We start from the raw sequence: 27534 nt of genomic DNA on the forward strand, positions 1-27534 counted from the left end.
TGTAACTAATGAATTATTTGGTTCAGATTTCTATATATAGTCCTGAGATTTTTGGGCATAAAATATTTTATTCCCGGAATGAACTCTAATATCCTAGAGTATTGGAATAACAGTGTTACACAAAACCCTAGTGCATCCACTCTCCTGATATCTCTTTAAGTGTTAAACCTGAAATACTCAAACTTATACCCAAAGTCTGGAATTTCCCTGTAACTATTCTAGCTTCTATTGGCTTGATATGGTTTGTTCAGAATGGAAATTTCGGGTTGTCACACCACCACCATCCGCCAACCTTCAGATCTGGAGTCGCCACCTTCAGATCTAGAACATCCGCCTTCAGAACTCTTGAACTTATTTTTTTCTCTGAAATGTTCCATCACCAGCGAAAATGTTTGTCAACTTTGTACCAGATCTGTTATGTGTCACCTCTTCCCATGTATAACTCATTTTCATCTTTGTCTATCTTATTTTTGGTCAAAACACCACCAAATCGACATCTGATCTGATGTTTTTGTCCATTTTAGGTTAGATCTGGTGTGTGTATGGTGTTTACATTGATGGTGTTTACGAAAGGAAGTTCTGAAAAAAAGATGCACATAAGGTGTTTGATGAAATGTCTCAATGAAATTTGGTAAGTTATTAAGCTGTGAATTAAGTTGTGAATGCATATTTTTTTGTATATTAAACTATGAAGTTTGTGTATTTAGCTGTGATATTTGTGTTTAAAATTGCGAATTGAATGGATAAAGCTGTGAATTTGTTGTTTAAACTGTAAATTGACTATATTAAGCTGTGAGTTTTGTATATTTAACTTTGAATTAATTGTATTAAACTGTGAATTGATTGTATTAAATTTTTTAGTTGAAAATATGCTTTTGAATGCATATTTTTTTTGGGTATTAAACAGTGAATTTTCTGTATTTAACTATGAATTAAAAGTTATAAGTTGATATTATGTTTTTCTACTTTCATTTGTTGTAGATTTCTATTATATTTTGGTTTTATTTTTTTGTTTTTTTTTTCTGTTAATGTGCGAATTTGATATTTTAATCTCTCATTTGTCATATAATTTTGTTAATCTTAGTTTTAACTGCTATTAACTTGTGAATGTATAATTTTTTTTGAATTAAACTTTAAATTTATTATACTAGTTTGTGAATTTTATATATTAAATTGTGTATTAATTGTAATAAGTGTTTTAAGTTGATAATATGGATGTGAATACTACTTTTTGTGTATTAAAATGTGAATTTAGTCTACTAAGTTGTCATTTTTGTGTTTTAAACTGTGAATTGATTACACTAAGCTTTGAATTTTCTTTTTAAACTATTAATTGACTGTATTAAGCTGTGAATTTTCTGTTTGAACTGTAAATTGATTAGATTAAGTTGTGAATTATGTATATGAAACTATGAAGTTACTTGTATTAAGCTATGAATTTTGTGTACAAACTTTGTATTGACTATATAAAGAGTGTTAAACTGAAAATATGGTTATGGATGCATATTTTTTGTGTATTAAACTTTGAATTTTGTGTATTAAACTATGATTTTTGTGTTTTAAACTGTGAATTGACTGCATTAAACTGTATATTTTCTTCCTAGACTATGAATTGACTATATTAAGCTGTAAATTTTGTGTATTAAATTATGAGTTGATTATATAAAGCTGTGAATGAATTGACATTAAGCTGTGATTATTTTATAATTTTTTTGTTTGCTTTTGAAATAATGTAAATTTTATTCACGACTTAATATATTAAATTCACAATTTAAAATATGAATGATTTATGTATAAATTTTTTTATTAATTTTTTTTTCTGAATATATTTATTTTTTGTGTTCTATAAGTATATAAGATTACATTAGTTTTAATAATAATTTTGCATTAAATTCAAAATGAGTGAAATAAATGGTTTTATTAGACTGTGAATGCAGTATTTATGTTATTAATGTATGATTTGTTTACAGATCTAATTTAGAAGAAAATAATGGTTGTGATGCTGGTATAGGTGGTTGGTGGCAGCGTGTGGTGGTGGTAGTAGTAGGGTTTGAAATTTTGATTTCTTTAAGTTTGTGAATTAGTGTAAAATGGTTTGTATTAAATTGTGAATTTTGTGAATTAAATTACGAATGAACTGTATAAACTTGTAATTTATATAAGTTTTGTGTTCAAATATGAAAACATATAAGAATGAAAAATATTATACTGCAAAAATTACAATTTTGCTCTTTTTGTATCGAAAAGAGAGAAAAAAAAGGATTTTCACATGTTTAACAAGCATATCATGTAAATATTTATTAACTAATGGGGTTCTTAGGTTCTTAATCTTTTATGGTTGTTATTTGAACCACTCCTCTCTCTCTCTCTCTCTCTCTGTATATATATATATATATATATATATATATATATATATATATATATATATATATATATATATATATATATATATATAGAGAGAGAGAGAGAGAGAGAGAGAGAGAGAGAGAGAGAGAGAAAACTCGTTAATGTTTAGAATCAGTGTTGACTCTGTTATGTGAAAAATGAATATATATATATATATATATATATATATATATATATATATATATATATATATATATATATATATATATATATATATATATATATATATATATATCATAGAAAAAAAAAACTCGTTAATTAATGTTCAGAATCAGTGTTGACTCTGTTATATGAAAAATGAAATTAAAGGTTCGATAGAAAAAGTCTGTTCAACTTTGGACGAAGTTATGAAGATCAGATGATATCCCCCAACTTGGTATCCCATGGGTGTTTTGGCATCTTACTCAAGTATAGGTAAAGTCAAAGTCTTTAAATTAGAGATTTGACATTAATGAATAGTTTATTTTCGATAGCTATATGTGTATCTACATATTCCCATTGTGTTTCCAATTTCAAGTATCATTCTTTAAAATCCTAACTGAACTCATTAACCCTTCTTCTACTGTTCTACAAGTATAAGATATGGATGAGGGAGGCGATCAAGGGTATGTAAGGCTAAAAGAGAGATCATTAGAGGTAACACCATCATGGGCAGTAGCAGTGGTGGTGTTTGTCATACTCGCCATTTCCATTGCTCTTGAATACATCCTTCATCTCTTAGGCCATGTATGTTCTTCTCTTCTCTTATCTTCTTGTGTCATAAAACCATTTCTGTGTATAACTCAAAAGCCTTAAATAATGATCTGAAACTTATTACAACTAAGAAAATATTATATCACTTGAAACCACATTCCTTTTTGGACCAAATGTTTCTTTATTCATTGATTTCCATTGTTTTTGGAACATCTATTTGTTTATTTCTTCTTATTCCTATCATATTTAGTTATTTACTGTTTTTCCATTGACAAAAACATGACATTCAACAAAAAACTCCTATTGTTAAACAAATGAAAACAAATAAGCTCTAAATCCTTTTCTCTTTGTATCGTTTTGTAGTGGTTACATCATAAACACAAGAAAGCCCTCAGTGAAGCCCTTGAAAAGATCAAAGCAGGTAAATTTATAATGGTTACTCAACGATCAGTCATCATTTCATTTTATATTCTTTGACTTGTTTAATTTATTCAAATGCATACACTTTTCCAGAATTGATGATTCTAGGGTTCATATCGCTGCTGCTAACGGTGGGTCAAGGACCAATCTCTGATATATGTATTCCAAGTAGAGTTGCAAGAACATGGCACCCTTGTAACAGGAAAACATCAGACGATGACTACTATGATCCATGTTTAAAAAAGGTTTATAATTACAGTGATTTTGATTAGACTTAAGTTTAATTCAGTAATTATTTAAACAAATATATATATATATATATATATATATATATATATATATATATATATATATATATATATATATATATATATATATATATATATATATATATATATAGGAGTGAAATAATTAACGAAAAAGTGATCATGTTCCGAACTATCAACTGTCTACATATTAGCTCCCATCTATATATATATATATATATATATATATATATATATATATATATATATATATATATATATATATATATATATATATATATATATATATATATATATATATATATATATATATATATATATATGGGGATAGGGAATATACATTATAGCCCTACCTAAGCTTAGGTACAAAACCCTCTAAAATGACATCGTTTTAAAACGTAAATACCAATACCATGTTTTGGAGCGAAATTCACGAGCTTCTCAATTGAACTAAAAGATTTTCCCTAATTCTGTTATAATCGCAATCTCATAATCATTTTTTTTCCTTCATCGCTTTTTTTTCTTAATCGCAAGGTACTCATCTTCCTCACTTATTTAGTGTAATTTGTTTATGAAACCAAAGTCATATGCACGCATTCAATTATGAACTCCTTTTTAATAATTGGTTTCGACTTCCAAAGATCATTATAGTTCACAATTTGATCTATTGATAATTTGACGTACACTTTATGTAATTAAGAAGCAAATTGGCACTTTTGTCGTCAGGTTAATCAACGACGAAATAAAATTATGCTCATTTAGGTCCAACTAACAAACCATCAAAATTAAGAGAATACACTTAATTATTTTCATGTCATTATAAAAAAATATTAACTTGCTTTTTCACTTTTAAGATATTGGGAGTTCATATAAACATTTTTTTTGCATATGTGTGATTGATTTGTGTTATCAAATAATTAGCTTGTAATTTCAATTTTTTTTTAATTTGACAGGATTTCTATTAGTTCCAATTAAGATTGGTTTCTTAGAAGTTGTCTTCTCCTTGAAAAAACATTACAGGTATTCAATGACTTTCTATTCATCACTTGGTTCCAATTAAGATTGGCTACTATCACTGAGTTATTGAGAGATTACTTTTGAGAGTTTAGTTAAATTATCTTTTACCATGGTAATCAAAATACATGCTTAATTAAGGAAGTTATTTATCTTCATTTTATGATCATCAACTCGATTTTCTGTTTTTGATTTTGTTGTGGTTTGTGAGCAAGTTTGATTATGTAAGTGTCCGAATTCCATTATGTGATTATCCTCAATTCAAACTCAAACTGACTTAATCAACGATAGTATTGAATGACAAGCAAATAATTATAGGAAACAAGAGAAAATAAACATACAAGCTCACAAAATCACAGTAAAATTCTGAGCAGAGATCAGGAACTCATCTGGTTTGTTATTATAATTGTTGGAGTTACTCGGGTGATCGATTTTTCTTGATTTGTTGTCCATATTAAAGTTGTTCCTTATTTTTTGTTTGATTGTACTTGATTATTTCAATGATACCCTATACTCTATTGGATTTTTCTAGATTGTCAATTTGATTGATTGCCTACCGTCAAATCAAACATTGGTATAATCTTGATCATGATAATTTTAATGCTAAATCATACATTGTTTCCTTTTGTGCAGTACATAATGAATGAAAGTGAAGCTGATGTACACCCTATAAATACACAAATAACTGAAGAAGTTGACGCAGAGGATTTGTCAATAGCCACATATGAATCTGAAAAAATAAATTGCGTTGATGCAAATGTCGAAAGTGATAAAGATGAAGTTAATGGTGAAAACATTTTGGGAAAGGTTTTCGATACAACCGATGATGCGTATGCCTTTTATAATGATTATGCATTTGTACATGGATTTGGTATACGTATTCATACTACATGCAAAAATAAGGGAACAAATGAACCTTATCGAAAGACACTTGTATGCGACAAAGAAGGTTTTAAACGGGAGGATGGTAATACTTCAAGTGGACATGAAAAAAAACGTCGTAGAGAAGTTAGAATCGGATGCAAAGCAATGCTCCGAATTTCAAAAAGGAAGGATGGGAAATGGTTTGTGGACTTGTTTGATGACACACATAATCACGAATTGAGCATCACACCAACGAAGGTGATGAAGCATCGTTCTCATGCGAAGTTTCATCGTACAATGGAATGTAAATCTCTCATGGTGCAACTTAATCAATCAGGGTTGAAACCTTCTCAGATTAAAAAGACTATTAATGCAATGAAAACCTCAAATGAACCTGATGTAACTTCAAAACAATGCGTTGATGTATTATCTGAGCAACGAAAACACAATAGAGGAAGAGAGTTCTATGGACTAATTAAACATTTACAGGATAAAGCATTGGTGGATAATGATCAGTATTATGTTGTGGATTTGTGTAGTGATGGGTGTCCTAGAAATATTTTTTGGGCTGATGGAAGATCAAGAGACGATTTTACTAAATTTGGAGATGTTGTTGTGTTTGATGTCACGTATATGACAAACAAATTCAAGATGCCTTTTGCTCCATTTACCGGGGTGAACCATCATGGACAATCTATACTATTTGGTGGAGCGTTGTTAGAAAATGAAAAGGAAGAAACTTTTGTATGGTTGTTTGAGCATTTCCTAAAATGTATGTTTAGCAAGTATCCAAATGCTATTATTACTGATCAAGACAAGGCTATGGGTAATGCAATAAAAAAAGTGTTTCCGAACGCTCGGCATCGCTTTTGTGCATGGCATATAAAAAAGCATGAATTGGAGCACCTTCGACCATACATTTCCCGTTATAGTGATTTTCAAGAATCATATAAAGAATGGGTAATGAGTGATACAATTGAAGAATTTGAAACTATGTGGGAAGTTATACGTGATAAGTATAAACTTGAAAATAATTGTTGGATAACTGATATGTATAACCAACGAATACATTGGGCTAAAGCTTTCTTAAAGGATATTTTCTTGGCCGGTATGACAACAAGTGGACGAAGTGAGAGTATTAATTCTTTTTTTGATGATTTTGTTAACTCGAGTACCATGTTGAATGATTTTTTAGTACAATATGATAAAGCAGTTGCGTCACGAAGGGCTGCCGAAGAAGATGAAGATTTCAAGACTATGAACTCGAGGCCGGTTCTTTCCTCAATACATCCAATTGAAGCAAAAGCAGGTGAGTGTTATACCAGAAAGGTTTTTGAGATTTTCAAAAAAGAATGGATAGAAGCTACCAACAATTTAACGCATGAGACTCTAAGCAAAAGTACAGAAGAAATCAAGTATCGAGTTGGACAATTGAATGTTGACAAAAAATATTGGCGGATTGTTAGCTTTTGTTTGTTAAAAAAGATGCATGTGACATGTTCTTGTGCTAAGTATGAGACATGTGGGATTTTATGCAAACATATCTTGTATGTAATGAAGAAGAGGCATGTTGACACACTTCCGAGTCACTACATTTTACCTCGATGGACCCTTAATGCTAGGTACAAGGTGGGTAAGCGTAGCATCGGACTCGAAGAAATGAATAACAAAAATGGCGTCAGTGCTTACACTTTATGGTGTGTTCGTTCAAATTTTAACAAAGTTATTGAACAAGCAAAAGACTCTCCTTCAGAAATAGAAAACGTCAATAACATATTGATAAAGCTCTTACAAGAACAAGAAATTCGGAAAAAACCTATACCAGTTGAGAATGTATCTCAAGGTTCTTGTGTGAGAATTTCACAATTCGATATGACGCCTCAGATATCTGTTCGGGATCCTGTTGGTCCAACTAACACGAAAGGGCGTCCTAAAATTGCTAGTAGAATCAAGTCTTCTGTTGAAGGGCCAAAAAAACGAACATGCTCTTACTGTCAAGAATTAGGTCATTATGCTACTAGTTGTTCTAAAAGAAAGGTACTTATAGTATTAACTTACTATGTCATCATTTTAGAGTTCTTATATTTATATAATAATCTATTTATATTTTCATGTAACAGGTAGATGAATCGTTGCAAGAGAAACAATAATCAAATATGTAGTTGATGTGAGAAAGTGAAAAATCCACATGGTTGATGACATTTTTGTTTTAGTTAATTGTCCTTTTTTTTCAAGTTTTGGTTAATTTTCCTTTTTTCTAGTTTAGTTTAATTGTCTTTTTTCCAGTTTTGGACATAAATCATCTAGGTTGCTGTTTTGAAATGCAAAATTTGAATGGTTAATGCTATGTCTAAAAAATGAAAATACAGGGGTGATGTGTGTAAAAAATAAAAGTAAGATGCTATTATATGTTAAAAATGTAAGTACGGGGGTATTATGTGTAAAAAATGAAAGTACGATGTTGTTATTTGTAAAAATGAAAGTACAATGCTATTATATGTTAAAAATGTAAGTAAGGGGGTATTATGTGTAAAAATTGAAAGTACAATGCTTTTATGTGTTAAAAATGAAAGTACGATGCTATTATAGATTGAAAATAAAGTAGAGAACTTCTAGTAAACAACAATCATTTTGATATTTCAAAATAAGAATTTTATTATAACAAAAACCCAACTAATGGTTGGGAATGTACATATTACAAACTGAAACAAAGATGTCAAAAATATGACAGCACCATAGATAAAGTTAACGAATTGTTTCAACTAATTACAAATAATGACAATGAGGTTTTAAATATACTAAACACGAGTGATGAGTATACAAAGAGGCTTGTAGAGTAGTCCATCTTGTTGCTATTTGTGATCCTGCCTCAACTTTCACAGTAGTCCCCAAATTACCCCTACTGTCCCTCTTGCTCATGGGTGTTAGGTTGGTGTGTAAAATGTAAAGTAGTGCACCTAGCTCCAGATGAAGAATATACAATGTGTCAAACATGAGTAAATATAGGCAGGAAGGCCTTCACAAAATGTATTAGCATTATAAAAAAGGGTAAAAGAAATTAAAGGCCGAAAGACTACCTCCAACAAAAATGTTGATATTGGAACATCATAAGCCACCGGTTCTTCCCAAACATTCCTTACTGAATTTATACCACCTTGCATTCTCACAACTGCACCAGATATTATCCAGTCAAAATGTTATTGATTTGGTATCTACATAACGCAAGTGAAAAATGTAGGATCAATAGCTCAAATGAATAGATACCCAAAATTAGCTTATACCGGAGAATTGCTACATTGTGAGAATATGAACAGCAAAACAAATACCTAAAAAAACAAACTTACAGAGTCATTTGAAAATTTGTATATATGTTATTATTGAGGGGTAAAAAAGTAATTATTACATGTCTGATTTGCGGCCTAGTTGTTTATGGGGTAGGATGACTTGAGTTGAATGGGCATCATTAGTGTGTGGGATGGGGTGACTCATGATGCAAATAGCACGTGCTACTTTGCCAACTGCTTTTACCTGTTTCAAGAAATGAGATTTTTTTTTCTTTTAATTTATATTGAAAAAGGTAAGATTAAAAGTTTATTAAAATTAAATTTTATACCTTATCGGGTAAATATGAGGGATCACATACTACTTTTTTGCATTTTGCAGTTTCTCCTTCTGATGTCACACCAATTGCTTTCCCATCTTCAAACTCTACCTGTTTATTGAAAGCAATGGAATCTGTCAATGGAATTGGAATATGACAAAGGGTATTTTGGTCTTTTTGAAGAAAAAGGAAGAATGGAATGGAATGGTAAATGAAATTGAATTCCCTTCACTCATGAAACATGGGATTTGAAGGAATATAACAAAATTGAATTCCATCCATGGAAAGGAATGGAATCTGGAATTCTAGTTCTGTGGATTACCTTGCATTCTGGTTTGTTGAGCATGTAGGTGCCACCATAGACTGCACTCAAACGAGCAAATGCCTGAAAATATTTATCAGATAAAGTTAAATAGATACAAATAGCAAATTAAATAATTAAATAAACAAATCATTTTTTATTGATTATACCTGAGGTAATTCTCCTAGTCCATAGAGAGGGTAGATATATGGAGAACCTCCTGCAAACCTAGCTAATGACTCTGCATATAGCTATTTGTGAAATATAAAATACTATTAGACAATTAGAAAATAAAAACAATCTTATTCATAGTACATTAAAACAACATAATTTAAATTATGAAAGATAATAAAGTTATCTTTTAGTTCTGTGAAAAAACAAAAAAAGTTTCACCTTAACTCTCTTGATAAAATCTATAGCTGATTGATCCAAATAAGAGTCATCCCTATAAAGTGCCAATGCATGTCCAATAAAATCAATTGTATTATCATCTAGTCCATATTTTTTCCTACATAAAACAATAAGTCAAACATCATAAAACAGTAGCAATGAAGTTAGATAATTGAATAAATGAAAAAAAGGGTGAGGTTAAGATCATACGAAATAACATCTTTTGCTGGAACTTTATTAAGATCCAACCCTTCTTTTGATTTTGGATCATTATCATCGTAGTCTTGAACATAAATGAAGAACTTTCTAGCACGATGTTTTTCAAATAATCCCATGAGAGGGGATTTAAGTGCTTCAACATCAGTTGCTGGAACTTTGTGAACCTGAAAGAAAAGAATTCCCAGTTTTGAAAAGATTACAAGTTAGAATGATTTACAATTTGTAGAGGCTAAAGGGGTTTTCATATACCTTTCCTTTGTTGTACACATAGCTTCCATCAACAGCCTTGAAATTAAGGTATTTTGTGACATTAGTGTGAATTAGAACACAAACTAAGGCACCATTAGCCATCATAAACTGCAAAAAAGACCAATTTGACATAAGTTTAAGATGGTTGCTCATAATAAGTATTCATTATTTTTCAAAAAATTACACATGCCTTGGGGACCATATCAACATTTTAAACTTGCTTTGGCCTAATTCTGCAGGAGGTGAATCACCACCCTTGAATCGCTTCCAGAGCTATAGAGTATACATATTAATCTATTAATGTCAAACGAATAACAAAAACAATAGTAAAAGTTTTGAATGAATTATTTAGTTATAAACTTATAATATTAATAATACCTGGTTTAGGTTAAGTGAAGTTGATTCGCCTCCATAGTAATCATTTCTATCCATGTGAAGTAGCTGTACAAATAGACAAGCAATGATCATACAAGACCAACTTTTAGCTATTTGTTAGGTCATACCTCAAAACAGGATCCAATGGGAGTCTAATTACTGGTTAGCACGAATTTCAACATGAAGAGCTTGAGGAACAAGTAGGCTCGTATATTATGAGCTTTTAGTTTTGCCATTAGATTTCGTTGTGTCTAATTTTGTTACCATCGTTATTATGTTAAGACGAACTTCCAAAAAAGGCGTTTTCATGAACAGGAACGTAATCAAAATAGGCTGAATCTCGATATACATACTAATTGCAGCTGAAAGCAATTACAGAATAAAATTTATCGGAGCAGAAAATGAATTCATACCACGGACTGGAGCACCAGAACACAGCATCAATTTGCAGCAGTAAAAAGTACGATCTAAATAATCGGAATCAAAATTTCAAACAACGAATAGCAGGATCGAGATTAATGAAATTGATTTGATCATTTCAATCACAAAATGCATCTCAGTATGAGAAATTGAACACATATACATACATACATACATTCCAAGATATATACGCACAACAAATGATTTGGAGAAAGACGTACTTTGAGGCCATCGACGGAGAGGAGACCACTGATGATGCATTCCTTGAGACCGGTGCCGAGTACTATCACATCGTATTCTTCATCCATGGTGGTGCAATTAGGTTAACGAACATCAAATGAAATGAAAAAATTGAGTGATTTGATTTTAATCAACTAAAACTATCAGTCAATGAAGAGAAAGAGGGAAGATGTTTGATTGGTAAAGATGACGATATGGGAATTCTCGATTAACGGTTTAAGCTGGGGATTCACGATTAATGTTGTAATCTTGATATGAAAGAAGGAAGGGCTGATTGTGTTCTTGATGTTGGGAACAGATGAAATAATGGTTATTACTATTCAGAGGAAGAAAATGCGACGGGATGGTATTTAAGTTTTAAAACGACGTCATTTTAGAGGGTTTTGTACCTAAGCTTAGGTGGGGCTATAATGTATATTCCCTTTTCCCTATATATATATATATATATATATATATATATATATATATATATATATATATATATATATATATATATATATATATATATATATATATATATATATATATATATATATATATATATATATATATATATATATATATATATATATATATAGATGGGAGCTAATATGTAGACAGTTGATAGTTCGGAACATGATCACTTTTTCGTTAATTATTTCACTCCTTTTTTCTTGAATTTTTGTATCGTATACAATTAAATATTAAATGATTTAATACTTTATGTAGGGAAAGGTGCAAATGGTGTCAAATTATGGGATACATCAACTCCACATATTCATCTTTGTGTTGGCTGTGGTCCATGTCCTTTACTGCCTTCTTACCTTGATTTTGGGTAGACTCAAGGTAAAAGATTTCATGATATATATATATATATATATATATATATATATATATATATATATATATATATATATATATATATATATATATATATATATATATATATATATATATATATATATATATATATATACTCAAAAGTGCAAACAAAGCATGCAATACGTTCTTTAATATTGTCATCTCTAAAATCTTTAATGAAAATGGATACAGATGAAGAAGTGGAGGGCTTGGGAAGAGGAAACAAAGACCGTTGAATATCAGTATCATCATGGTAATTGACATTATATTCATATTAAAAAATTATAATATCATAAAATGACAAAATGTATAATTATAATTTTATGTTATACACAGATCCGGAGAGATTTAGATTTGCAAGAGAGACAACATTTGGCCGTAGGCATTTGAGAGTTTGGAGCAACTCAACAGTTCTTCTATGGATTGTAAGTATTTATAAGAATTATCACCAGATTGACTCATAACATTCATGGGTTGTTTGATATATATAGTCAGTGATATGTCTTATTAGGTTGGTAAGAAATTGAGTCTCACTTAATTAAATCTGACTTAGTCAATAACTATCAAACATCTTTTATATTTTTTTAATATAAGTTTCTAGACATAAATGGCAAGTTAAAATCTTGGAGTTTTAATCAGGGATGATGAGAATTGATAACACAACGTTGTTTGTAAAATAAGAAAAAAGATGTATTTGTATCTTCATGAAAATAATTCAGAATACATAAAAGAAATTATAAGAAAGAAAATGTTTATTCTCATTTGTTTATTTTCTAGAAAAAAACAATCTTGTTACAATTTCAATATATTTGTTTAAATTTTTAAACAACTATACGTACCATTCAAAAACAAGAAAGGTGAGTAATTCAAGAAATTCAATCACGTGGACAGCTTGACATTCTCTATCAATAATATGAAAATTGGATTCAACCACATATAGAATATGTCTACTCTAAGATTGAATGAGCACCACAAAAAGTTGGATCATTATTATGCAATAAATGTATGACTTTGGTAACGTCTTTAAATAGGCACTTGACAATTTTTCTATTTTTATTTAAAACGACAGAAATAAATTTCTTTCTAAAAAAACATTTATTAACATGTTTATATTTTCACTTACGTAACTTTCGGTGTGTCACGATCGAATGAAGTTTATGTATTTCTAAAAATAGAAAGATTATCATTTTCATCCGTTTTAATCATTTTTATTTCCAATAAGTTACTCCAAAAAATAACTGAATTATAAATTTTATATTAAAATTAATCCTTTTAAAAATAGAGGCTTTCTAATATTTGTCCTAAGAATACACATAAGAAAGATTAGTTATAAAAACTATTATCATAAATAAATATGAAATATTTTAATTAAAAATATTTTTTTTTCATAATAAATAGTTTTCATATTTTCAATTTGAAAATATTTTCTATAATTAATACATCTTTATTAAATTATGATAATAGATTTTTCATAATTAATGTTTATTATGGTTACCATCAAGACATATATTGAAAATCCCAAAATATACGAGTAATAATGAAATAAAAAACATACAAAATATATAATCATATAATATTTAACTTGAAACATTGTTTATATGATGATCCCATTTCGTTAGATTTATTAATATTTATTTTTGTTGCAAAATATAGGGCTGTTTTTTCAGACAATTCTTGAGATCGGTTCCGAAAGTTGATTATCTTACCCTCCGACATGGCTTCATCAATGTAAATACCAATAACCTCTAAATTTATTTCTTATGTTAGTTCCTTCAATTATTATAAAAAAAAAGTTGCATATTATATTTCAATCTAAAAATTTCTCAATCGTGTGACGATCTTGACGCGACTAGAAGCCACAATTAGTTTTCTAGTAGCGTCTCCAAAAACTTAATTAATAGACTAATTGTTTATTTATTTATTTTATCTTGAGTTAAATTGAGATTTCAAAAGAAATAGAAATTTTAAGATTCAACGTCAGCCATATTATATATTTTTAATTTGTCGTACCGACATACCGGTGCGACTGAAGAGTTATATTCATAAATGATTATGAAGCATTGTCTGTTCATTTTCCCCCGTCACCTTCCCTATCATCACAACCCGTCATCACCACCACCTTTGCCACCAACCAACCACACCACTGCCACCTCCGTCAAGTATACCACCGCCACCTATATCACCACCATCTACTCTGCCACGAATCACCATAATCATATATGATTCATCAGTTTGTGAACAAACATATATGTACACTCATATATGATTATACATTTCCGTTATATAATCATTTATGATTTAACATATCCAGCCACGTCGGTATGTTGGAGCGTTAGAATAACAAATAAGAAATATGTGGCTGAGATTATATGTTAAATTTTTTCTTTTTTTTTTTCTTCAAAATCTTAATGGAAGTGTAATCTGTTTATCTTATTATATTTTGTTTGTATATATACAGACGCATTTACCTGCTGAGAGCCAACAACGGTTTGATTTCCAGAAATACATTAGTAGGTCGCTTGAAGAAGATTTCAAAGTCGTAGTTGGAATAAGGTTGATAAAATATTTGTTTTTTTTTTTTACATAAATTCTTTATTTTAATTCAAACATGTGAAGCTTATCAGATAATATTAAACCTTTATATCGCAGTCCAACAGTGTGGTTTTTTGCGGTCCTGCTCCTTCTCACTAACACTCATGGTAAAAGTGACAAAGTTTAGAATTTTTTAACTATGTCCGTTTGATATTATATAATTATATTTATTTATTTAACGTCATACAAACAAAAGATAACATTTTTTTAGTTCAAAAATCTTTATGATTTGATTATCCAAAGAGTACCTAGATTAGTCTTTTTATAAGTAGTATTAATTAATTTAAATTTAAAAGATATTCTATTTAGTATTGAAAAATAAAATATTGATAAATCATCAAATATTTTGTTTATACAACGTTTAGAATCTCATAAATTTCTTTATCTATCGTGTGGGTTGTCTATTAAATGTTGAATAATTTATATTTATATCTCTCTATTCTAATAAAAATTTTTTTTTTGTTATGAATGACTTTATTAAGTTTTCTAATTAATGTTATGTCACTTGTTAACGTATTTGGTTTTTATTTTAAAATTTCTGCTCTAATTAAATTAAACTAATAATATTAGTATAAAAATTAAACAAAAAATATAAATTATAAGGTTGACATATTTTTCACGTATTTATATCTCTTAATTAATAATTTATTTAAAATAATTTACATAAAATATAATTGATTAATAATCTTGAATTTTGATTAAGAAAGTTTAATTAATTTTGTAATCGTAGTTCTTACGGATTATAAACTAGTATAATTATATAACTTTATTAATTTCTTTAAATTTTGCATAATTTGATAGATTGGTACGCATACCTGTGGCTTCCCTTCATCCCATTGGTTGTAAGTTCTAGATAATCCAGTGTTGTGTATATGTTCATAAGTGAATTGCATTACTTAATGGTGATCAGGATTAATGTCTAGAATTTGAGACATAGCGTTGACAATGCAGATGATACTTTTAATTGGAACAAAACTACAAGTTATAATAACAAAAATGGGGAGAAGGACTCATGAAATGGCAGATGTGGTGAAGGGTACACCAATGGTTCAGCCAGGCGACGATCTCTTCTGGTTTGGTCGACCCAAACTCGTACTCCTATTGATCAACTTTGTTCTCTTTCAGGTCAACATATATATATATATATATATATATATATATATATATATATATATATATATATATATATATATATATATATATATATATATATATATATATATATATATATATATATATATATAATTCAAATTTTTTCAACTAGATTTCACATGTGAGTTTTTGTTTAACTTTGTTCTGATCTTTTATTTTTGGCTTTACAGAATGCATTTCAACTGGCTTTTTTCTTGTGGAGTTGGGTAAGCATTGTCACCCCAAAATGGGCAATTATTAATTTCTTGAATTACCTTTGTACAAAAAAGGATATGGATCCATTCATGCGTAACAAGTAATTAATTAACTCGTGTTTCTTTCTTTTTAAAAGTATACATTCGGCTTCAGATCTTGCTTCCACCATCGGGTTGAAGACATCGTAATCAGGATCTCAATGGCGTAAGTTACAATTTCTAGAGAGTGTCTTATAACTAGGCCTGTCAATGGAGCGGGTTTTGACCCTCATCCGATCCAAACCCTTAAAAATTATATGGGTTTGGAGCATAGTTTTTGATCCGTTTACCCGTTAACGACCCGTACCCACTAACCCTTTTATTAAAAGGGTCGGGTATGGATCAGCACCGATCCGCTCCGTTTATAACCCGCCCCATATAAATTTTAGAAATATAAATTTATATTTTATATTGCATAAAGTTTACATTAAATTCCAATCAGAAATACAAATATAAAAGGCCAAAGACTAAATTATTTTTACATAGGAGTCAAGGACTCAACTTCTAGACTTCCAGTCTTCTACTCTTCTCCCAAGATTCATGATTTCATTTCATTTATATTTCATCATGTAATCAACAATTTCATTTATAAATCAATAAGGTTATTTATCAACCGGAAAAAAAGTTTGTAATTTCTATTCTCTATCAATGCAATCGACGGTCAAAAACCAATAGGAAGTAACTAAAATTATGATTTTAATTCCAATAGAAAGTCCTCGAGTACATAATGTGTTTTCTAAATCAAAACTTAGTTTTATTTAATAAATGTGATTTTATGATTTAAGTAAAATGTGTTTTTTTATTCAAAAAATGTACGGGTTACGGGGCGGGTTTGGATATCTGCTGATTCGGTGGATAAGGGTATGAGTTTGATTATTCAAAACCCTACGGGTTACGGAGCGGGTTTGGATCGGATTTTGAAATTTGTTAAAAGGGTTTGGATCAAGGTCGATTCGCTCCAAACCCGCCCCATTGTCAGATCTACTTATAATTAATTAACAAACAACCTACTCATCCAGCTAATGTTAGTATGTGTACATGTTGCTCTTTTTCAGGGTGGTGATACAGTTTCTATGCAGTTACGTGACACTTCCTTTATACGCATTAGTAACACAGGTAAAGTTTTTGGTTAACTACAACTTTTTGAAGTTTAATTATTACACTCCCTTTTATACACCCTCGTGACTCCTTAACATTATACAACAAACAAAAGTAATCTTTATTCTTTAATCCTCTGACCTTTTTCAGTTTCTTGTTGACTTGTTATTATCACAGATGGGTTCAAGAATGAAACCCACCATTTTCAGTGAGGATGTAGCAAAAGCCCTGAAAACATGGCATCATACAGCCAAAAAGAACATCAAGCATGGCCATTCACCTTCGAATTCACCATTCTCAAGCAGACCTGGAACTCCACTCCATGGAAGTACATCTCCGATGCATCTTTTGCATAGATACCCAGACAACAGTCTTGATAGTCTTTCAAATTCTCCAAAAGGCTCACACTTTGAGCACGAAGGTTGGGCAAATGAGTCTCCTCAGAGACATGACCAGAGATATGAAGATGCAGAGAACATTAGAAAAGATGAAATACGTGATATAGAAGAAGGCGAGATTCAAGAAAGTACAAGCTCAACTCAGTTGCCGATTGGACCTAGACCGGTTAGGGGTCAACATGAGGTTGATATTTCAGACTTTTCGTTTGGTAGAGAGAAGTAATTGAGTACTGTGTGTATATATATATATATATATATATATATATATATATATATATATATATATATATATATATATATATATATATATATATATATATATATATATATATATATATATATATATATATATATATATATATATATATATATATATGGAAGATACTTCGGTTATAAGTTTAGTTAATTCATCTTGATGTAGCGATTCCCTACACCATATACATGTATCACTTAGATTTTATTTGGCATCCAGATCCGAACACAAAATCATTTCATGTGATGTTAAAAAGAAAAAAATAAATAAATAAATAAACATTTCTTGTTGAGTGGAACACGTGTTGTGCGTAGATATATGTCGAGTTTCCGTTAATTTTTGCTACTAGAATTACTGCCTATAGCGATGGAAAATATCTGTCACACATGCTCAATACACAGATCAACAAAACCAGTTTAACAAGTAGCGTTCAAGTGTTCGGGTTAGCGACAGCCTTTGTTGACTACCTATTTTGCGCTATTTTACTTTTATAAGAGACAGACCGAATTAAACGGCATTTTGGCTACAAATTTTGGTCGTTTTTAGTAAAAACTAGATTTCGAAGAATAAAATAAAAAATAACTAAGTAAATACATGTCATTTCTATGTCCGAAAAAATATAAAAATTTACTACATAAAGATAATTTAGTCTATAATTTTAAATTTTTCACTTTATATTTTAAGGGATTTTCTAACATGTGCTCTAATAGCACATATAAGAAGTATTAATTGATGATATATATTATTATAATTAATTATAAAATACATTAATTATAAGAAATATTATCATTATTAAATATGAAGTGTGTTAATAATTTCCATAATAAATGTATTTCGAATTCAATTATGGTAATATTTTCCATAATAAATACTTCTTATGTGTCCCCTTAGGCTAAAGAGAGTGGTGACATGCTTAACATGTTACGACATCATATTTTTTTTTGAAGTCAGGAGTGTGTTAGCATCCAAAATGTAAAAAGGTAGGGAGTAGTAGTTTGTTAGTTTAATAAGTTTTATTTAAAAAAAATTAAAAAAAGAAGTATAAACTTGGATAGGCCAATAAGAACACAGTATTCATGTTTCTCGCCCATAGTGACCTTTCCTTTAGCATTTCTTTGGCATTTTGAAGGGGGTGGTTTTTAGCACCTTTAGCATTTCCTTGGCGAGAACCTTAGCATACTCACTCCCTTTAACCTTAGGACACATATTAGAAAATCTCATATTTTAATATAATTAGTATATAGATATATACAAGCACATATCAATCATATACAAATTTGATGATTAACCTACTCGAGTTAATGTATTAAAATTCTTAGTTGTTAATTAAAGTTTAAAATTTGAATTGATACCTTACAACCTCAAACTTTAAAGTAATCATTGCCTATTATTAGATTTTTTTTATTTACCTTCTTATCTTGTAGTCATGAACGGAACTTCAACATATGATTTGGAAGCCAAAACCATAATATGTATAAAAATCGATGAGCAGGTGGGGCCATTGCCAAAATTTTATATTTTTTGATCTAATATGTATAAAATAAAAATATAGAGGGCTATTTGTAACAAAAAAAACACGGGGGGCCACAACCCCTGCCCTCGCCCCAATAAAGCTCCGCCCATGCTTGTAGTATAAATATGGTTTCAATATGAAACAAATTATGGTCCCAATTCATTCTAAAATATCAAACACATATACTTAATCATCAATAGAAAGGGACAATTTTTTATACTTTAAACATTTTGTAATTATCTTTAGCTTAACATTACATTGGTATATATATATATATATATATATATATATATATATATATATATATATATATATATATATATATATATATAATCACCTATGAACATTTTTTAATTAACTTTAGCTTAACCTTATATATATATATATATATATATATATATATATATATATATATATATATATATATATATATATATATATATATAAACAGTTGTATCAACAACGTATTAGTGACGGAATTTAGTAGTCGAAAAACCATTGTCGCTAATTGCCAGCGATGGATTAACGACACCACCAATTGCTCAAGGAACCATTGGATTCCATCGCTATTCTATCGATGATGTCTGTCACTAATTCGTCGCTAATGAGTTATTGAATTAAAAAATAATTTTTTGGAAAGTTCAGATAACAAGCGGATTCTGTCGCATTTCGTCGCTGATTCTCAATTATATAATTATTTTTTGTCGTTCTAAATTTATAACCATAATTTAAAAAATAAATTTAATGTTTATAATATATAAAATTAAAATTCATCTTCTAAATTAAATATAAATATTTGACTAGAAAAATGAAGATTAATATTCAATTTCAAAGTATTGAAGCCAAATTACATTCAAAGTATTGAAACTAAATCACAAAAATCAAATGTCCAAATCTTAATCGATTTCAAAGTACTAACACCAAATTACAAAAATTAATTGTGAAAGTCTTATTAGTTGGGTTGGTTACTTCATTGGGTGAATCAAGTTTGAATGTCGTATAAATCTTGACAATTTCCTGTTTTTTTGCCTTAATTTTTTCACATTCCATCCTAACATCATCATTTATCTCTTCATGAATACGATCAATAATAACCTACAAAGCAAACAATTTGTAACAACGTACTTTCAACAAGCTCATCCTTCATCCTTTTAAAACTAAATTCATTTTAAAAGGTAAACAAACTATTAATTGTTGATAACATTATAACTTATAAGAGACCTTATGCTGGTTTTCTATCTCGGACGAATGATTTGTAGTTTATACTAGATAATATATTATGATCCACATCCCGACTTTGATTCTAAAAAAAAAAAAAGAATATTAAGAAAAATAGCCATTAACCCATTAAGATAAAGACTTGGTTGTTTATAAAGTGTTTTAAATATTTTAAATTTTGGTTTCTTATTAAAGCATTGCACTTTGAGAGTAGAATGATATAAATGGGTAGCCTTTCAAATCATAATGTGTGTTTTTATTTTTATGCATATGTGGGATTTTATGTATGCATGTTGATGTGTATGTATGGTTGTATATATGTGTATTGGTCTGATAAAAAAAATAATTGAAAATAATAAGTAGTAAAGACACTACCAGTTATAACATTTCTGCTACATGCCCATATTATCGTGTAAACATAAAAGAACAAACTTTAAAGTGAAAATTGTTTAGGATATGAAAAACAAAAAACAATCAACCAATAAAGCATGGCCTGATATAGTTTCATATATATTATTCAAAATAAATATAAAAAGGGGACGAAATTCCTTGAAAATGAGGTATATTTCAATTTCTTTTTTAAACCATGTTTCTTCAAGACTTCCATCAACCTAAGAAAAATCGTAAATAATAAAATTTACTCAGTGGCAGAGCAAGAAAGAAATATTTACTTAAGGTTTTTCAACTAGATGAGTTTATAAATATTAATAAAATATATTAGCACATGTTCATCAGAAGAGATACAAACAATATCCATAGCCTTTCTTGTAGCAATATACTTGTTAACGTTACCGTATGTGACCACGTTAAACCTGACGGAAAGCACTGACGGCACGTTATCTCGCCAGGGTCTTGGCCGGGTCTCAGTCTTAGCCCGGACAAGTCAACGTCGGGATGACAACTTATCTTCCCCCATGAGGAAGAATATTCCTCGAAATCCTCTCATTCTCTCATGACCAATCAGTTCATAACAAAGAGACTAGTGACGCCCAGAACGTCACCTGACTGTAAGACGGCGTTGGCATACTTCTCCCAGTAGGAAAGTGACACGTCTCACTCCCACATGGGGAGAGTCCTCCCATTTCGTTAGCAACAGGTATAAAAAGATCCCTTCCTACCGAAGGATGGGGATCATCTTCTTCCATGTACAATTTTACCTAAATCTCTCTCAGAAAGATAAGTTGACTTGATCATCAGAGTGATGTCCTGGGAGAACCCCCGGTCGTCCTCTAACGACTCCTCTGTGTTGTGTTCTCAAGTAAAACTCCAAGACCAACTCATCAATTGTAACGTCTCAAAAACACAGTCTGAAAATTTCGTTTAATGTAATAATAAAAACCATAGTCGATAAACCTCATATAAAAATCATAAGCAATGTATCTCAAAATATTGACAAAACTGCAAATTTAGTCCTTGTGGTTTACAAAAATCTTTGGATAGGGTCCAAAAAGTTTTTAACTTGCATGACAGGTCCAAAATCAAAACCTTTCTGCGATTTTAGTCCAAAAAAAACTTGAAAAGACGATTATGCCCTTTTATTTTTTTTAATATTTTTTTTGTAATTTCTTTAATACTATTTTAATTAAAAAATAAAGAAAAAATGAAAAAATTATCCTCACCCCACCCACCGTTCTCTCTCTCTCTCTCTCTCTCTCTCTCTCTCTCTCATTTGGGTTTGTCATTGTTAACACCCAAGAACATCTTTATAGTAAAGAACAACCATCTTGATTAACAAATACACACATCCGATTTTCTGATTTTATTCTCCAAAACACAAACATTCAAATACACCTTCAACATGGAAGGTAAAATCGGCCACCATCATTTGCCACTATCACCATCGACTGTCATCAGGGTCTGCCATCCTTCTCGCCTAGTCTTCCTAACGTCTTCTTTTTCCCTTCTATCTCTCTATACTTTGCCAAACACACCTTCAAATCAATTGATGCTTCTCAGATTCATCCAAATCAAAATATAGAGAAAGTTAAATCTGCCTCAAACGAAAATATTTCTGGGTTTGTTGGTTGATTTATGTTGGCTTCGATGAGATTGAATCAATGAATAAATGTGTCTTAAATGAATCTGATTTCTCTCAAAGGGTTCTCGATCCAAATATTGAAAAAGGAATCCCGATTCATTTCTCCAAGAACAGCATAAGACCGACATATGTTTCCGATTTCTTCCCTGTTAAATTCAAGAACTGGAAAGCTTTCAACTTTCAATGGTTGAGAGATATGTGAGTCATTCAGCTGCGAATCGTGTTTTGGCTGAGAGATATGTGGAGAGGGATTATTTTGACTTCATTGATGGTGATTCGTTTGGAAGTGATTCCAGTTTCTTGAGGTGTACATCTGATGTCGTATTCCAATCTCCTGATAATCGTTGAGCACCACCGATGACACATCAACAACTTCAGATCCAAGCTTCGACGATTCTAGTGGTGGAGGATGATTCATCACTAATCAAGCTATCTTCAAAGCAGGTGAAGGGTGAAGAAGAAGAAGATGGGAGAGAGAGTGAAAGAGAAGGGAAAGGGTCAGGTGGAGTGAAAGAGAGAGGGGAGGGTCGGATAGAGTGATAGGGTGGGATATGTTATTTTTTTTAATTAGAAAAGGTATTAAATAAATATATAAAATACAAAAAAGAAAATAAAAGGGCATAATCGTCTTTTAAAGTTTTTTTGGACTAAAATCATGGAAAGGTTTTGATTTTGGACCTGCCATGCAAGTTAAAAACTTTTTGGACTCTATCCAAAGATTTTTGTAAACCACAAGGACTAAATTTGCAGTTTTGTCCAAAATATTATAACAACTGTCAAGTATATCAGAGTATAAACATCCCAGGCTAAATAAATGGTGCGTGCACTGCAATCTTCCCGAGCTCCTCTTTTGAAAATTGAGTACCTGAAACCAAAACTGAAACTGTAAGCACAAAGCTTAGTGAGCTACCCCAAACTACCACATACCATACAATAAAATATAAACACATATTAGCCTTGTCCACTGCATCGGACCAAAGTCCGGAACTGACTGGGACCTCGTCCCCTGCATCGGACCGAAGTCCGGAACTAACTGCATCGGACCGATGTCCGGAACTGACTTGGACCCCATCCCCTGCATCGAACCGAAGTCCGAAACTAACTACATCGGATCGAAGTCCGGAACTGACTGGGACCCCATCCCCTGCATCGGACCGAAGTCCAGAAACTGACTAAACATAGTATAAACATATCAACTAGCATGAACGCATACACTGCATACTGCATCGGACCAGAGTCCGGAACACATAACACAAAACATGCTTGATTCACAAAGACATCAAACACTTTGACTACTGCATCATACTGTAGTCCTGAACTACTGCTAACTAAACGGGCCAGCATTGTGGCCATAGACCCGTTCTTACTGGAAGGAAAACTCACCTCACACTGCTGAAGTCCCGCAGACTCGATCCCAGCTGCTAGATGATAGATTCCCGATCTGTCAACATCAAAATTACACTCAATTAATAATTAGGTTCCACTACATAATTGTAATTACATACTTTGGATAATTACCTCATTATCCCAAGCTTGGCTAACCCAAGCCCAAGGTCCAATCCATAGGCCTAAAGTCAACTAGGGATCAAAGCCCAACATATGGCCCTATTTTCCAAAATGGGCCCAATCCTTCATTAGGGCCTTACCCTTAAGCCCAACTAAATATTCTAGTCCATAATCATTCTTGGATGGCCCATTATTGGCCTAATTACCAATCACCCAAATGAAAAGCCCAACTCAAGGCCCATGAGACATTAGGGTTTCGCATAAAATGACAATTAGGGTTAAGTGTTTCTCACTTAACCCATTAAGGGCTTAACTCACTAAGGACTTAATCCACTAAGGACTTAATCCATTAAGTCCATTATTGCTTAGATTAATTTCTGCCATTGATTATTATTTAATATTTCACTTGTTAAATAATTCTCGTGTGTCCTGATAAATTCTCACATATTAGGATTTTCTCAATTAGCCCATTAAGGACTTGATCCATTGATTCCTTTACTCTACTAGATAAATGGCATGAAATAATTTGGGCTTAATTCACAATCCAATCACATTAGCCCACAAGTGGGCCCAATAAGTCTAAGGCCCAATACTCTGAAAGACCCTCACTTTCGTATTTATGAAAGACCCAAACTTTCATACTTGACAATATAGTTACTCCAAAACATGCTACTTGCATATTCATAAAAACAATATTTTACATTGACAAAGAGGTTACAAACTACTGAATACAAACCGACTATTTTAAAGTGTTATATATTACATAACTTCCTAGGATTCTATAGTTTTATACATATGGGAGTGCAAAATACAATAGTTTCAAACTATTCATAAGCTTCTATCGATACAATAGTTTCAAACTATTCAAACATCTTCTACCAATATATAACTATATTGGATGCTTATCTCCTGCAATTTGTTAAACATTGAGAGGGTAAGTGGTGACGCTTAGTGAGTTCAATAATAGATACAATATAACATTATGTCATATATATATATATATATATATATATATATATATATATATATATATATATATATATATACTTCAATATGGTAGAAGCAAAGAGGAACAAGGAACAACAAGGGCATATGTGAATCATGTGACAAACTTTCCATATCAATCATTGATTTGATTCAAAGATATACAATCAATGAAACATAACAATTTCCATACTTGATATACATCAATAAAGCTTTGGCCCAAATAGCACAGAAGACATACAACTTCAAATTAACATTTTGGTAGATTTCAGGCTTATAGCCCTGTCTAACCTTCTGCCAATACCATAGAATAGAAATCATTCTCTTACGGAGACATGTTCTACATGGCCAGAGGCTACATACCAGTACCAACGTGAATCTAAGTCCTTTCACTGATCACATGGTCAAAGGTATTTCTTTGCTATTAAAAATAGCGAATAAAAATAACACGGGAAAGTAACTCGGAATAATAACACTTAAAAGCACGTAGCACATACAACACATAACATACAATTATTTCTATATATTAAACTCACCGTGAAATAACCAGGGGCTAAAATATTAATTTGGGCAGCACTTCGGCTCTAAATATCACTTTCTTTGTTGAAAACCGAGAGTTTTCTTGATAACCGGGCTCTGTGAATGTAGAGCTTCAAAACCAAAAAGATAAATTTTTCGGGCTTCTCGGGAGTCTCAGGGCGTGTTTCGGGCTTTGGAATTAGTATCGGGGCTTCGGGGGAAGTCGGAATGTAAGAAAATATGGAACAAGGGTGAAAAATGCCAAATTTCAAACATCTAACCGGGAGGTCTCGCACCCCTTATATAGGTGCGAGCCTTGGATCCGATGCGAGTGGGAGAGGACAGCTTTCTGCGAGGCTCAGAACAGGTGGCAACAGGGCGAGGCTCGGTTCGGACAGGTGTGCGCTTCGGATTGGGCCAAAACCTCGGTCGAATCAGGAACCAACACGCGGGTCGGATCATGAGGGAAGCATGCGAGATCACGTGACAACTTCGGACTCTTATGCGACACGCGTCGCTTCTCGGACACTCCACGCAGCAGCTTCGTATACGTGGCCAGCTCAGAGCGAAGGTGACGTGGCTGGCACTATTCATGCGAATTTTCTCGAAAATTGTGCCCAATCTTGTAAAATCCATAACTTTCGCATACGGGCTTCGTTTTTGACGTTCTTTATATGCACGCGTAGGTAAAACCATGCTCTACAACTTTCGTTTAGACTTTATCGGCTAATTTTGACTTTATTTTTAATATTATTATTTTTAACAGACCGGGACAGGAAAATCCGTTAAAAATTCATAACTTCTTCATCCGACATCCGTTTTCGTCAGACTTTTTACCGTTGTACTACTAATGACGAGACCTTCAATTCTCGTTTAGGTTGTGTCGGCTAAAAATCACACGATCTAAAATTCGAGTTTTTAGTTGTCTACTGCTAAGCTGAAACTTCGAAAAATCATAACTTCCTCATACGAAGTCAGATTTTGGCGTCATTTTTATCGAACTTCTCGGTTTAACGAATACTATGACTTTCATTTAAATTACTAAGGCTAAAAATTAGTTTATCAAAAACTCACTTTTTACGTCTTTCGGCGCTGTGTCGGTTTTGTCGCAGATCTTCGATTGGTAATAACTTCTTCGTTATAACTCGGATTTCGATCAGGTTTTCGCCTAAATGTTTCTAATGAGATTATCTACAACTTTCAATAATAAAATTTTACTTATTCCAAATTTTATATTTTCGTTAAATTTCACTATTTGACATTTGATTGGAATCTCATAAGACTTCGAATACTTTCTGAATAATTCTAAGCATAGTTTTACTTCAATTCTAGTAAAAACTATCTGTCAGAACTCAACATTCAAATTCACATAATATTTCATAATATTATTTACTTAAAACACGATCTCAAAACGTATATGTTACAAATACCTCCTCCTTTTGAGGATTTCGTCCCCGAAATTACATCAATTAAAATAAATGGGGATATTTTGCTCTTATCTCATTCTTATTTTCCCAAGTATAATTTGGGTCTCGATGGTGTTTCCACTTGACAAGAACCAACTCTACTTCTTTATTACGTAGATTAGTTGTTCTTTCATTCACGATCTCTTCCGGCTCTTCTACATATCTTAACTTATTATCCAATTTCACCTCGGATAATGGAACTGTCTCATCATTGATGCTCAAGCATTTGCGCAGATAGCTCACCTGAAACACATCATGAATACCTG

At 31.0% G+C, this 27534-nt stretch overlaps 1 protein-coding gene and 1 pseudogene across 3 annotated transcripts; one reads left to right on the forward strand and one right to left on the reverse strand.

The window, feature by feature from the left end:
• The first annotated feature begins 2670 nt into the window (after window positions 1-2670).
• Window positions 2671-18023, forward strand: LOC111901583 (MLO-like protein 12). Of its 3 annotated transcripts, XM_052767432.1 has the most exons (16): window positions 2672-2820; window positions 2987-3132; window positions 3463-3520; window positions 3613-3764; window positions 12167-12283; window positions 12491-12551; window positions 12635-12723; window positions 13952-14026; window positions 14757-14851; window positions 14948-14997; window positions 15692-15732; window positions 15842-16015; window positions 16213-16248; window positions 16374-16441; window positions 17331-17391; window positions 17551-18023. In XM_052767432.1, the coding sequence occupies exons 1-16, from the start codon at window positions 2790-2792 to the stop codon at window positions 17992-17994; spliced, it is 1698 nt and encodes a 565-aa protein (XP_052623392.1). In that variant the 5' UTR covers window positions 2672-2789; the 3' UTR covers window positions 17995-18023. The 3 variants fall into 3 exon arrangements, with proteins under 3 accessions (XP_052623393.1, XP_052623392.1, XP_052623391.1); XM_052767433.1 differs by lacking the exon at window positions 13952-14026 and having other exon boundaries at window positions 2671-2820; XM_052767431.1 differs by lacking the exons at window positions 2672-2820; window positions 2987-3132; window positions 3463-3520; ... (10 more) ...; window positions 17331-17391; window positions 17551-18023 and adding exons at window positions 4739-4805; window positions 5433-7700; window positions 7784-8176 and having other exon boundaries at window positions 3628-3764.
• Window positions 8372-11819, reverse strand: LOC111901584 (guanosine nucleotide diphosphate dissociation inhibitor At5g09550-like; annotated as a pseudogene).
• Window positions 18024-27534: the final 9511 nt, after the last annotated feature.

This window comes from Lactuca sativa, chromosome 9 (genome assembly GCF_002870075.4).
Source record: "Lactuca sativa cultivar Salinas chromosome 9, Lsat_Salinas_v11, whole genome shotgun sequence".
Taxonomy (NCBI): Eukaryota; Viridiplantae; Streptophyta; class Magnoliopsida; order Asterales; family Asteraceae; genus Lactuca; species Lactuca sativa.

Excerpts from the sequence above, each read along its gene's own strand:
- LOC111901583 (XM_052767431.1), top strand. The coding sequence starts at position 5,439 with ATGAATGAAAGTGAAGCTGATGTACACCCTATAAATACACAAATAACT. Across the intron at positions 7,701-7,783 it reads CTAGTTGTTCTAAAAGAAAG|GTAGATGAATCGTTGCAAGA; the intron begins GTACTTATAGTA and ends TTCATGTAACAG.